General features: G+C 50.0%; 1 protein-coding gene across 5 annotated transcripts in view; it reads left to right on the top strand.

Annotated features, from left to right (window-relative positions):
* The window catches only part of MAP6 (microtubule associated protein 6), a 74,272-nt gene extending 62,981 nt beyond the window's left edge, over positions 1-11,291 (top strand). For 4 of the 5 annotated variants that reach the window (XM_043527675.1, XM_043527691.1, XM_037882394.2 and 1 more), the window contains one exon: positions 11,120-11,291. In XM_043527675.1, the coding sequence (XP_043383610.1) occupies positions 11,120-11,189 (70 nt within the window). In that variant the 3' untranslated portion in view covers positions 11,190-11,291. Of the gene's footprint in view, positions 1-7,020; positions 7,274-11,119 lie in introns of those variants that run through there. The other variant, XM_043527681.1, reaches the window with a different exon arrangement.
* The last annotated feature ends 2,259 nt before the right edge of the window (positions 11,292-13,550 follow it).

Below are 13,550 nucleotides of genomic sequence, written 5' to 3'. Positions count from 1 at the left end.
GTGGTAATTAGGCGACAAAGGGTTAAAAATACATGTTGGAACATGTACTATATTGGCTACATGAGGGAGGAAGAATGGTCTTATTTTGAGCAGTGGATTGGAATCCAGGACTCCTGAGTTCTGTTTCTGTATGCCACTGATTGGGGCAAGTCACAGATTAATTTATTTGTGCCTCAGTTTACCCATCTAAAGCTAATAATACCCAACCACCAAGATGTTCTTCAGGGGCTTAATTAACTGAGTATGAAGCACTTTGAGCACCTTGGATGAAAGTTTCTGTGTAAGTGCAAAGTATTGGTATAGAAAGTAATGTAAATGTGATTACTAGCTGGGAAAAAAGATGAAGGGTAGAGCGGGAAGGGGTGATATTTTGGCTTCAAGTTATGAACAGCCAGAGAATTTAATTCAGCTTTTTTCATCCAGATCTGCAAGCTTCTGCCTTGAATATTACCTCTAGTCTCATTTAATGAATGCTACATTAACACACTGGGCCAGATCCTCAACTGGAGAAAATCTTCTGTTCTTGGGCCAGATTTGTGGCTGTTGTCTGTTGGCATAGCACTATTGACTTCAGTGGCGCTATGCCCATTCAGACCAGCTGAGAAACTGGCCTATGTAAAAAAAAAATGACATTATATCGTATGTCCTACCAGATTTCACACCCATGCCTAGTCTACAAACAATCTGCTAAATATATTCCATTTCCATCAAGTGCTGAAAACAACACCCTGTTCTAGCCTCAGCAACCTCTCGCAGACACACACGTACCAACCTGTGGTCAAGCATGACAACCATACAGCCGTAAAACATTTCAGCTGCTCTAAGGGTGTCACAGCTCTAATTTCCAGAGGTGTGTTTGCACTCAGCTAGATCAGGTAGACAGGGAAAATGTGTGTCATTAAGAGTACGCAATTTGGATGTGTTTGTTTGTAATTGTGGGAGCTCATCAGAATTGTTTTCATACATCCAGTATTTATGCACCTGGATCTGACCTACCATGGAATCACTGAGCACCTCTGCTTAGCATTCCAACAAGAACCTGCAGGAAACCACCATGCGCAGTGCTGGAAAACGTGATTTAGAATTAGCTGTGAATTTCAAACGCTACATATATGTGAATGATACATTTTGAAGAGACTGTGTGGCCTAATGAATGAAAGATAGGCTTAGACACCAGGAACTCTTGGGGGGCTAATCACAGGTCTGCCTCTGACTCACTGTGTAGCATGGAGCAAGTCACTTACTGGCACAATTCATCTGTCTCAGGGGGGTGTTGTGGGACTGTTGGTACAAAGCTTTGAGGACAAGCATTATTTACAAAGGGATGTTATGCTTTGTAGATCACTTAAAAATGTGGAGAGACACACCAGAATGAGCACAGTGTTGGATATGAATTTAGGGGAGAAAAGATTTTAAAAAATTGAAATGTATAAATTAAAACAACCAACGGTCAACTTTACTTCACTACACCCTCAGAAACCGAATGTTTGAGGTTGGCTTGAGCTACCAGTAGCTGGCCAGTCAGAAAATGGTTAAATCTGACAAAATACACTAGATTTTCCTTCACAATTGGCTATTTTTAGGTTGCCTGGCTGGCTAAGACGTGGCTTTGGATTGAGATATTCCAAGTTGTGTGTCTAAATCCCCAGATCATCTTCGAAAATCTCAAATTTTTAAACTAATCAGTCCCAATTCCTGACTGTTAAAGTCAAAGTAAGTCAAGAATATATCTCACTGGTTGATGCGCTACCCGCAGAGGTGAGTCCTGTCTTTTGTGTCTCAATATTGTAGGCATTAGGATATAATGGGCCATCTGCCACTGCCAAAGAGAACAGGAATGTCAAGGCAGAAGTCTCTGTCATTGCTGGTGTTTCCCAGTGTCCTAGAAATAATTGTGTTCTTCTTTCAACAACTGCAGCATCAGAAACTAAAGAACTATACTGGAACAAGAAATGTTTCTCTAAGTGTGGACTTGAATATATGCTAGCATTGAGTGCTAAGAATATTATCCCCGGTGCTATAGCAAAATACCCTGGTGCTTCCATCTTCCAAACCAGATCTTGGCCAGATCTTGGCCACCTATCTGCAGTAGCTACTTGGTAAGTCTGATTTAACTGTGGGTTTAAGGGCCCAATCATACAGATCCTTACTCATGTGAGTAAATCTATTGAAATTACTAGGATTACTCACACGAGTAAAGGTTTGCAGGAAGGGGTAATAAACCTCTGATATTTGATGACTGGTGGCTCATGGTGAAGTGTGGAGATTCCTTGTGAACAACATGGATTTCTGTTTCAGGCTGCCTTTTGAAAAGCTACCTACCCAATGAATGTCAGAATGGAGGACATGTGAGGCTCATGACAAATCTGTGCATGGATTGAAAGGATCTTTGGGTGTCTCAAATGCCAGCTCGCTCTACGGAGAGGCTGCTGCATAAAGCGAGCTACAGGATGGAGATGTCCGTACTCTCTCAGAAGACAGTGGCTAAGAAGGCAAAGTAAACGTAAGCAACAGCTGGAAGGAATGTTTGCCAGCAAAGAGAAAATTCATTTCCAATAAACATTTGTTGAGATTTGAAACTACTTTGTTGTCATCATGATACCCCATGATCTCCCACCCTCATCGGCTTTTAAAGCAAACTGTCTGGTGTAGTAGTGGCCTTTCTTCACGTCTTCCTCGGCCAGCAAGACACGGTTGCATGGGATGCGTGGGTTGCCTTGCTCCATTCTATTAGGGTACGCCCCTTGCCCATACACTGAAACTCACTGGGTTCCTTACTGAGCTGACAGGGCCATGTACGTCCTGGGAGCTGACGTCACCCCAAAAGGCCGGGCTTTGCCCTGGGCTTTTCCATCTCAGCAGCAGGTGTTGCGGGAAGGGCAGGGAGAGGCGGCTGCAGATCAGAACAGGGCTGTGCATGTGCTGTTTCGAAGCTGCTTTCAGAGCTGCCATCTGCTGCGCGGCGAGATGCTGCTCACACGGCACCTGAATCCCCCAGTCCTGCTAGCTGACTGTCTGTGGAGGCCTCCTCTCACTGGGACAAGCCTAGGTACCCCGGGACCCTCTCGGGGCAGACTGTGGCTCAGCCACCCTTCAGAGAGGAGAAAGGTCACCACCACCTCCTCTACCTTTGTCATTGCACGCTGCTTCTCCTTTTGCTCTCTGTGCGCCTCTCTCATTCCCCTCCACGTTCTTCACTCTCCGTCGTTTTGGGAGGGTGTGGTCGTGCAGCCCCTCCCACACCCTTAAACCTCTCCCACTTCCCGTCCACTAAGTGCCTTCTCCTTCAAAGCCCTCCTGAAAACCTGCCTCTGACAGGAATCCCTCCACCGTTCCCACGCCCTCCCCGAGCGCCTGTCTCGTGCCTTTTCTCCTCTCTTGTGCAGTGTAAGCTCGTCGGGGCTTCCCTGAGCTTAGATGTCCGTCGCTATGTAACTGGTGAGAATAAACAATGATACCTCACCCCTCCAGGGCCCCACTTCCCTCTCTGTCGGTTGTAAGGCTTTGGCACCCCCGTCTGCCAGAGCGCTGTCTGTCTGGCCTGGTTACCTGGGCAGCAGGTGGCCTCACTGCTACGTCTATCGTAGCAGCCTTTTGGGATTGCTGAGCTTGTGGTTCCGCTCCCTCCCACACCCCTCTCTGATGGCAGCGGGGAACCCCGCTCGGCTTGTTCTGCACAAGCGCGCTCCCACTTCAGCGCTGTAACGTGACCTTCTGCCTTTGCGGCGCTGGTGCTGCTGGCAGAACATGGGGGGCTCTGTGCGGAGGAATTCGTTGGGGCTCCTGGATTTTCATGGGACGGTGCAGCCATGTGAGCTGTGGAGGCTGGGAAAGAGCTCGCATAGCCCAGAAGGGCAGAGAAAGCTGAAGAAGCCGCAACAGCAGCAGATGCCCACGCAACAGCCTTTCCTAGCAGAACAGAGAAAGCAGCGGGAGCCACATCAAAAGCTGCATCCGTGGACATCAAAGCAGCCGTCTTTTCCAGAGGAAGCTGCAGCGGCTGGATCAGCAGCAGGAGACGTTTCAAGGGTGGATTTCAACAGGGCTGCTTGCAGCCTGAGTCTGGATGACAGCCTGATGGTTCTGGTTTGCACTGCTCATCTTTGGCCTGCCCTTCTGAGGGGCAGAGCAGGGACTGCATTGAGACCGACAGAGTCACAGCTCGATCCTTGCTTCTCAGTTCCTACAGCATCCCACCACAAAATATTCTATAAGGAGGGTAGGGGTGGCAATGCGTATATGCACTCACTGAACTGCTACCCATCACCACACTCTGCTCCTAATGACCTCCAGCGGGAGACCTGCCATTGCGTACAGTGGGATCACTGGGTGCAGTTAGCCACAGAGGAAGAGCAGCATGTTAGTAAAAGACCGGATGAGGAACTATGGGAGCCAGCCAGTCACCACTGAAAAGGCTTCCTTCAGGAAATGTACTAGTGTGTGACATCATAACCCAGTGCCAGCTACAGCCACGCGAGCAAGCCAGAGACAATGTATGGCATGAGGCGCATGAGGGAGCTGGAAGGCTCGAAGGGGAGAGAAGGAAGAGATGTGTGGCGAGAGGCAGGCCACTATGAAGGACAGATCTGTTCCCCTTAGTTCTGATCATAGCGCTTATACAGGGCCAGTTTCTTGATGCCCTTCCTCTCACTGAGTACTAAATGACTCTGCATTGAAATCAATGGGATTGCTAGCAGGATAATGCACTATCCACTGTGAGTCAGGGTATCAGGATCTAACACCTCCCAACCCTCGTGCTTTACCTGTCTGGTGCTGCGCTCAGTCCACCAGTGCAGTGCAAAGGCGTGAGGCCCTGTATTTACAAAGCACTTGAAATATTACCTAGTTAATGCTCACACTTCTCAGAAGACGCAAGGGAAGCATGGTATTACTTTCCGCATTCTACATATGAGCCACAGAGAGGCTAAGGCCTAGATCCTCAAACCTATTTGAGTGCCTAGCTCCCACTGAAATTAACAGGAGGTAGGCGTCTAAATACCTTGGGGATCTAGGTGATCCTAAGTGATGCGCTTGAGGCTTCACAGCAAGGCATTTGGAGACCTGGGATTGCAATTTAACTTAATTAGAATTTAGCTCAACCAGAAGTTATGGGCTTGGGGCAGAGTTTACTGGGTGAGGTTCTTTGGTCTGTGCCAGGCAGAAGCTCAGACGCGATGGCCATAATGGTCCCTTCTGGCTGAATCTAGGAACTTTCGAGTGCCCATCTTCATGCTCAGTCCACTAGACCACACTGCCTCTATCCGTCAGTGTCTTAGAAAAGAGAACACACATGCGGGGAAGTGACTAACACGGCAGATGCCACAAAATTGGATCCTTCATTGAGAAGGAGGAAGGTGACCAAGGGCTAGATTCACAAAGGGACGTGGGCACCTAACTGCCTCTTAAGGCACCTGAGGCCAACATTTAGGTGTCACTGACATTTACAAACCACTGCTCAGCTGACGCTGTAGGCCCTAGGTGCCTAAAGTTCTGCCGGTGGGCAAGCACAAAGCCGCCTAGGTCCTGCTGTCACCAAGCTACTGGGAGCCCTTGTTCGCACCTGAGCCCTGGAAAAATGATCAGACTAGGCATTCCCCCACTTATTTCGTCTGTGGGCCATGAGCTGGTCGGGGTGCTCAGAACATACCTCACCTGCACACACAGCCAGGAGTAGGCACGTAGGTGGCTGGCTGGAGTATGTGTCTGTCCGGGTGAGGGCACTCATCTGGGGTGTGGGATATCCAGGTTTGAATCCCTGATTTAGTTCAGGGACTTAAACCCGAGTCTTCTGCCTCCCCAGTGAGTGACTAACCACAGGGCGGTGGCTATAATGGGCTGGCTTGCATGCGTGCTGCCTCCCACCTCCTCTTTGGCATTTCCTACTGCCTAGCATTGGTGGCTCCCTACTCAGCATCCTGCCTTCTGTGAGTTCCTTTCTTCAGTGCCTCACTGTGCCCAGGGGGAGCCTGGGTGCATAACGTGGGGCTGAGGGTTCCACTGGACAGCAAGATGCCTAGGCATTATGTGGCTAAGTCACTGTTATGAATCTAGCCCCGGGTTCATGATGACATGAGCAGAGCAGGCATCTAGGCAAATGAATGACATGCAATTCAGGGGCAGATCTTCAGCTGGTGTAAGTGGAGTGGAGCTATGCCCACTGACACCAGCTGAGGATCAGGCCCTTAGGATAAACCAATGTACAGAAATGAAGAAGCTAGGAACAAAAACTCCAGTGCCCAAATGGAGCAAGAACATGCATGGTCCCTGGTTCTTCTTCTGGCAAGTGCTGCGTACCAGCACTTCTCCTTATTACGAATTCTTAGCAGCTCAGTCCTTGTTTACCAAAGATGAACCTTAGTTACAAATCATAGTAGTTTGCATCTAGCTCTTTTTCATCCAAAGCTCTCAAAGTACTTCACAAAGGTGGCGAAATCTCATATCCCTAATACACTGAGGCACCAAATGGTTAAGTGACTTTCCCTAAGTGAATCAGCATCAGAGCTAGGATGAGAAGCTAGGTCCTTTGCCTCCTAGGTTCATGCCCAACGCATAGCGCTGGATCTGGCCCACTGTTTTTAATGGAGCTATGCCCATTCTAAACACATTTACACCAGTGCAAACCAGGATGAGGCGTGCCACTGAGCTCACTGGTGTGACACCAGCGTAGTGGTGATGTAAGGGAGAAGAATCAGGAGGAGGTGGGCTCCCATCTCTGGGTTCCATAACTTGGAAGGAGGGGAGCCCAATGCCTATGGACAATGGAGTCAGTGGGCCCTTTAGGCCCACAGCACCTCTCCATCAAGCCCAGTCAGTTTAGGGCGCTGCACTGAGTGCCTTGGGGCATGTCTACACTGCAGCTGGGAGCCAGCCTCCCCGCCTGGGGCCACAGCCTCCTGTTAGCACATGAGGGGTTCTGTGCATGACATACAGTATCTCAGTCTGTTGTTTAAAGCTGTTAAATGCTGGCCGGTTGTTAAGACACCTGATAATTCACTACTAAACCCCTGCATTTCTTGCCAGATCTCTTTCCCAAGCTGCCTGCAACCAGAGTTATGAGCTGCTGCCTAGCATCCATCCCGTCCTTAGGGCACCGATCTGTCACCTTGTCATAGCACATCATTAATTTCTGCTGCAAACTTGGCGAGACCCCAGTTTTGTTGGATGATACGTTGTCACAGACGGTCCGTGAGAGTGCAAAGAACTTCAGATAAGTGCCTCGCCTGGCTGAGACAACAGGAATTTTTAACACACAGTCTATAAATTGAGACAGTTTTATTTCAGGAGCTGGCTTTTCTTTCAAACCACCCCTTGTTCTGAGGGTAGATAGTTCACCTTCCTGACTCACTTTGCTCAGGTCCGCTGAACGTGATCCAGTTGGTTGTTTTGCGTGTGCTGTACAACGTAGGGGTTGTGGGGGATGTTTTGTTTCTTGTGTCCTTCCTTGAGTTGGGATTTCGCAAGGAATTAATGCAGCCTCCCCCTCCCTCATTTTATTGCCTGTTGTGAATGAGCTTTATTTGAAATGACTGTCACACCATTATTCTTATTTCAGTTTCTCATGAAGGATGCCAAAGAAGGGGGAGGTGGGGGCCTGGTGGACCTTTTCTCATCTAGGAGGCTGGTGCATAGCCTGCTGGGACATTCCCATCTCATGGCCATTCAGTGGCTTACATGAAAGAAGCTGGTGGTCTCAGCTCAGCTCCTAGGGGAGAACTGTTCACAGCACGAGTGCTGCATGGGGGCATGGAGACTGAAAGGCCCTCTCAGCCCCAGTGTGGATTGCTAGGGTGTCCGCTGATACATTCCCAGAATACTGAGCATTCTGGTACTGCTGGGAATGGCGGAGGCCTGCCCCACCGGCGCCACCTTGCCCCCGCTGGCCTTCCTTCACATCCACGGTGTGTACGAGGTCACGCCACACAGAGAGTACACCATTTTGAAGACTGCGCTCCTCCACCCCCGGCCAACATGGCCTCTTCAAAATGGCATCCCCAGCCGATACTGGACAAAACCACGTCCGGTTTTGTCTCAGTACCAGACAAGGGACAAACCACCCAAAAAGAGGACTGTCCAGATTAAATACAGATGAATAGCCTGCCCATGTGTTGCTGGACGAGGCATATTTGCACAGGGTGATGCAGGGGAACTTGCATTGCTGTTCCTGTTCTATGCCAAGAGGACTTTGGCCTCCAAGGTTATGTCTACACTGCATCTTGGAGAAAGCCTTAGAGCCTGGGTTCACAGACTCATGCGAGCACCTTCAAAATCGTTGTCTAGACATTGCTTTGATGATGCACCTTGGGCTGGAGCTCAGGCTCTGAACCCCACCCTTGGCTTCAGAGCCCCAGCACAAGCCACTGTGTCTACACAGCTATTTTTAGCACATTAACAGGAGTCTGTGGACCCAGGCTGGGAGGCTGGCTCCTAGATGCAGTGTAAATATGCCCCAAGGCACTCAGTGCAGCGCCCTAACCTGACTGGTCCAGGCGGGGCGCTGCCGTAGGCCTGACACTCCCACTGACTCCATTGTCCTTAAGTGTTGGGCTCACCTCCTTCTTGGGGTCCCCTCCTTCCAAGTTATGGCCAGCTCTCAGCTCTCTCACCGCACACCCCTGGCCTCTGCAGAAAGCCAGTTGTGTTACCAGCTTACTCCCTGCTCCATGACTGCTCCGTGGGGTGGGGAAGTGCCCACAGGCCCCCCCTGCCAATATGTTCTGGCAGAAAAATCCACCCTGCTGCAAGTGTGGAGGTCAGGTAAACCCTGGACACATGAGCGAAATTGTCCCTAGCTGAGCAGCTCCCAGTCCAGGCTCCAGCCTGAACTGGCATATAGCCTCTTGCAGGGAAAGTTGTGCTCACAGGCTGCAAACCAGGATTGCACTGGATTCGATCAGATGGGCAAACACTACTGTACCTACACTCACATGGGCAGGGCACTGGCCACAAAATCCACCCTGCCTTTTAATCCCCAACTATCATCGGTCTGTACATATGGCCAGAGCCTGCGTATGAGTCTCATTGAAAAGGGCAACGCAGTTCCCAGATATTTCAAATGGCCGCCAGCAGCCGTTTAAAATCTGGCCTGAATTCTGCCCGCATCTCCGTTCTGCCTCTGTGACCTCAGAGAGCCCTTCCCACCCACTGCATCTCTCCCTTCCCATACTCCTCCCCAGCCCCAGAAATCCCCCTTCCATTTCCTTCCTGACCAACATGGATCCCATCCATTGCCCTTCCTGACCCCATAGATCCTTTCCTTCCAGCTCTCACCTGTTGCACGCCAAACACACAGACCTCCTTCTTTCCCCTCCAGGGGCCAATCTGCCTCCTGCCCTGATCTCCCTCAGCTTGTTCCCCCACCATCCTCCCTGATTCCAGGATCCTCTCCCCTCCTGCTTCCACTTGCTACCTGCGCTACCCCAGGCATGTAGCACCTCCTACTATGGTCCCCATGGACTGTCCTCCTTAGCACATGGGCCCAGCGCCTCAGCTGGTTACATCAGCATCGACTCCTATGAAACCTGCTGGCCCCGTGGAGCGCTCATCAATACCGATGCCCAACATCCGGGTTCCGCCCCCAAAACAACAGGATCTGTCATCATGGGCAGTGGGTATAATAGGCCAGGGGAGGCTAAGCTTCCTCTGGCACAGCCACCTCTGACCCGCTGCCAGATGCTTGGCCCAGGGTGGCCCTGCCTGCGCTCTGCCTCTTCCCCTCCCTGCCCCGAGGCCCCCACCGCCCACCGCTGCTTTGTGAGTCTGTCACTCCTCTCCTTCGCTCCACCCACCCCCTCTCCAGAGGCTGCTGCTGCTCGCCACATCCCTCCTCTCCTCCATCCCGTCCCCTGTAGGGGACTGGGGGGTGAGGAGGTACACAGTGAGCAGTGGGAGTGTCTTGTGGGATAGAGGGTGAGGAGGGAAGAAGACAAGAGGTGGATGGTGGGGGTATTGTGGGGCTGGAAGGGTGAGGAGGGATGTTGTAGGCGGGGGGTCTTGCAGGGGTAGGGGGGTGAGGAGGGAGCATGATGACTGGTGGATGGTGGGGGTCTCACGGGGGTGAGGAGGGATGTGGCGGGTGGGGGGGGTCATGCAGGGGTGGGGAGGTGAGAAGGTATGCAGCGAGTGGTGGGCGGGGGGGGCCTTGAGAGGAGTTGGGGAGGTGAGGAGGGACGCGGTGAGCAGCAGTGGGGGGGCTGAGTGGGGATGGGGAAGGGCCTGGGGCAGAGTGGGGGACAGAGAGCGAGCCCCCAGGGGAAGCTTCACCCACCACCCATGTCTGTCAGTTCCCTTGGATTGCTGAATTTACATATGGAAGGTGTTGGCAGAGTGGAATCCTGGTAGGGTGAGCAGAAGTCCCGATATTATTGGGACCGTTCCAATATTAGGGCTTTTGTCTTACATATGCAACTATACCCCCATTTCCCCACCCCCAAAAGAAAGTGTCCTGATTTTTCACATTTGCTATCTGCTTACCCTAAACCCTGGCCTGTATTATTCAGGCAGCTGCTGTTTGGTAAAGCCAATCATTTTAATGACCCGGCAGGATCCGAGCACTTCAGGAGTCCCTAAGACGCTCAGGGCAGACAAGTCACCCCTTAATTTATAGCACACAGCTCCCTTATGTCACAGGGCAGCCACGGCTCGCTTTGAGGGAAAGACACTGCTTCTTTGTTGTAGAATTTTACAGTGAGACACCCTTTGACTGCCTATGCAGGTTATAATCAATTGGCAAACATTTTTCATCGCCGATTTGTGGCTTCCCATTGGGCCTGATCCTGTTTGTGCCCAAACCCAGAGCAAGTCTGCTGAAGTCAATGAAGTGGCACAGGTGTAGTAAAACCAGTGCACGGGCCTGACCCAAAGCCCAGTGAAGTATATGGAAAGACACCCATTGACTTCAATGAGCTTTAGATCAGTCCCTAAATGAGAGCAGAATCAGGCCCATCGTCGATACGGTGACCGTAGGAACTATTTATTGGGTTTATAATAAATGAATGCACTCCATGCAGTGATTCACTGCGAGGCCAATACCAACTGGCGAGGGGCGGGGGGCATGTTCTGTGGTCTTTGATCACCGGCTCAGTCTAGCAGCTGTGGAATGACTCTCTTTTTCTGCTTGCAGGACCCTCGATAAAGCCACCGGTGCTACAGACCAGGAACCAAGTACCTTAGCCCAGGACCCACCTACATGAAGTGAAGCACTTCATTCTGAGTGGCGGCTGGGACAAACACAGAGCCTGCATGAAACATGTATCGTCCTATGGCGTACAATAAAAATGGTGAACTGCTTGGAATGGGATCGTCTGTTGCCCGTCAGTCACTGAAATGTTACTTCTATCTGCGTCATTTATTTTACTTGATCATGATAGAATTGATATTTGGTTGAGCAGGGGAAGCCAATGGGTCTGAGGCTCCCTTCCCTTACACTGGTGAAATGCCACTGATTTCAGCTGAGGTACTGTGGCTGATATTGGCTGATGGGAGACAGACTCGTGCAGGTATCACATTGGATTTTAGGGCTTATCCTAGGAGCCTAATTGCCAGTGTCAGCAGTTCTTTTTGTAATCCTCAAAGGATCAATGCCATATAATTTCTTAACTGATGTTTAAAACCCCACATTTGGATGCTATTTGATTAAGAAGGCTGTATACAATATTCAGCAGGAAGATAGAATCCCTTGACTTTATTTTGCAGTCAAGAGCATCTTATGCTTTTCAAGGCCAACACAAGTCCTAATCACTAGAGCAGGGTGAACTTTTTTGGTGGAAAAGTAAAAACCCAAAATTTTCACTTGAGAAATGCTGCCACGGTGCCTCAGGGGAGTTGTAGTGCAGGTGTTTCATGCCCCTATTCTCCTCTATTGGCCAGGCACCCTGGTGGGACTACATCTTCCATAATGCACCCCGGTGTCCCCTCCAATGAGATACTGCAGTACATCATGGGAGTCAAATAGCTTTGGGGGATCATGGGAGATGCATCCAGTTGGAAACCCCAACCCCTAGCGATGAACGAGGGCATGAGGCATATGAACTACAGCTCTTATGATGCATTGCAGTGGACTTTTCTATTTAAAAAATAGGGCTTTGGCTGAAGTTTTCTGCTTTTAGGGGTCTTTTTTTTTCTTTGCTGAAACATCACAACTTTTTGCAAAGATCAGATACTTTTCCTGAAAACCTTTGTTCAGTCAAAAACCTAATTTTCATTGTTTTAACGCAAACATTTTGACTGCTCTACTGTACTCCATTTAAGCCTTCAGGTCAGACTTAAGTGGTGTATATGCCTTAGGCTGGCCCTGTGCATGGGGTGAATTTCACCTTTAGTGAGTCATCACTATAAGCACAAAGGACCAGATCCTCAGAAGCATTTAGGCATTTAACTAGCTTAGAGGATCTGGGACAGGGTGGCCTGCTTTTCTTTTCTGATTCGATTAGCTGAGGAAGCTATTTCTAGCAAGGTAGGAAGAGAACTGGGCAGTCATTCCTGGAGCCCAAAAACAATGTACCCCCTACCTTGCGCTGGGAACAAAACCAGAAGGAACCTGATTCAAAAGTGGCCCAAGATGAAGCATTGAAGAACGTCCCAAATATTTCGATGTGGATTTGGAAGGTTGTGGGCCTGATGCTCTGCCCTCTCACACCAATGTAAACTGGAGTAACTCCACTATAGTTAATATTTCACACCAGTATAAAACCAGTGTATGTGATAAGGGATTCAGACCTTTTGACCTTTAAAGAGGAAACCCTTAGTTATTGCTATTGTTTATTATTTGTGTTGCAGTAATATCTAGGAGCCCTATTCATGCACCAAGACCCCATGGTGCTCTGCGCTGTGCAGACACAGAACAGAAAGATGGTCATTGCTCTACAGAGCTTGCTAGATATAAACCTTAAGCTTTTGGTATCTGCGTTATGGGGACTCTCGTCACTGGAAATGGAATGGATGTTAGTAAATTCCAACACTTGTTAAGGGGATAAAACACAACACAGTATTTGTAGTGACAGGGTTTGTCAGGTAACAGCCAAGAAGAAATTAGACTAAATCCAGTCATCAAACCATTACAAAGCATCTCAGAGAAGCTGCTTATAGTAATTAAGGACATAGTCAGTACAAAAGGAGGTGGATTAGAAGCCTGTGAACAGCTGGAATGAGCATGTGCATAGCTTGCTAGCTGAAGGGTGCTCATTACACATGATTAAGAAATTATCTTTTTGTGTGTAATTACCATAATCATGCAATTACTAGAGATGGGCACACAGCAAAGCTCCAGTTGCAGACACCCTTGGAGCTTTGAGGAAGTCTCACTCAAGATCAGAGGTGGGCAAACTACGGTCTGCGGGCCACATCCGACCCGCTGAACCATCCTGCCCGGCCCCTGAGCTCCCAGCCAGGGAGGCTAGTCCGGCCCCTCCCCCGCTGTTCCCTCTCCCTTGCAGCCACGCCGCAACACGGGCAGCGCACTGGGCGGTGAGGTTGCGCGCTCATGCAGGGCAGCGCGGGGGCCAGACATGCTGCTCTGAGCAGCATGGTAAGGGGGCTGGGGCCAGGGGGTGGAT

This window comes from Chelonia mydas, chromosome 1, assembly GCF_015237465.2.
Source record: "Chelonia mydas isolate rCheMyd1 chromosome 1, rCheMyd1.pri.v2, whole genome shotgun sequence".
In the NCBI taxonomy this organism is placed as follows: Eukaryota; Metazoa; Chordata; order Testudines; family Cheloniidae; genus Chelonia; species Chelonia mydas.
The sequence above is the reverse complement of the archived record's forward strand: the minus strand, read 5'-3'. Positions and strand labels throughout refer to the sequence as shown.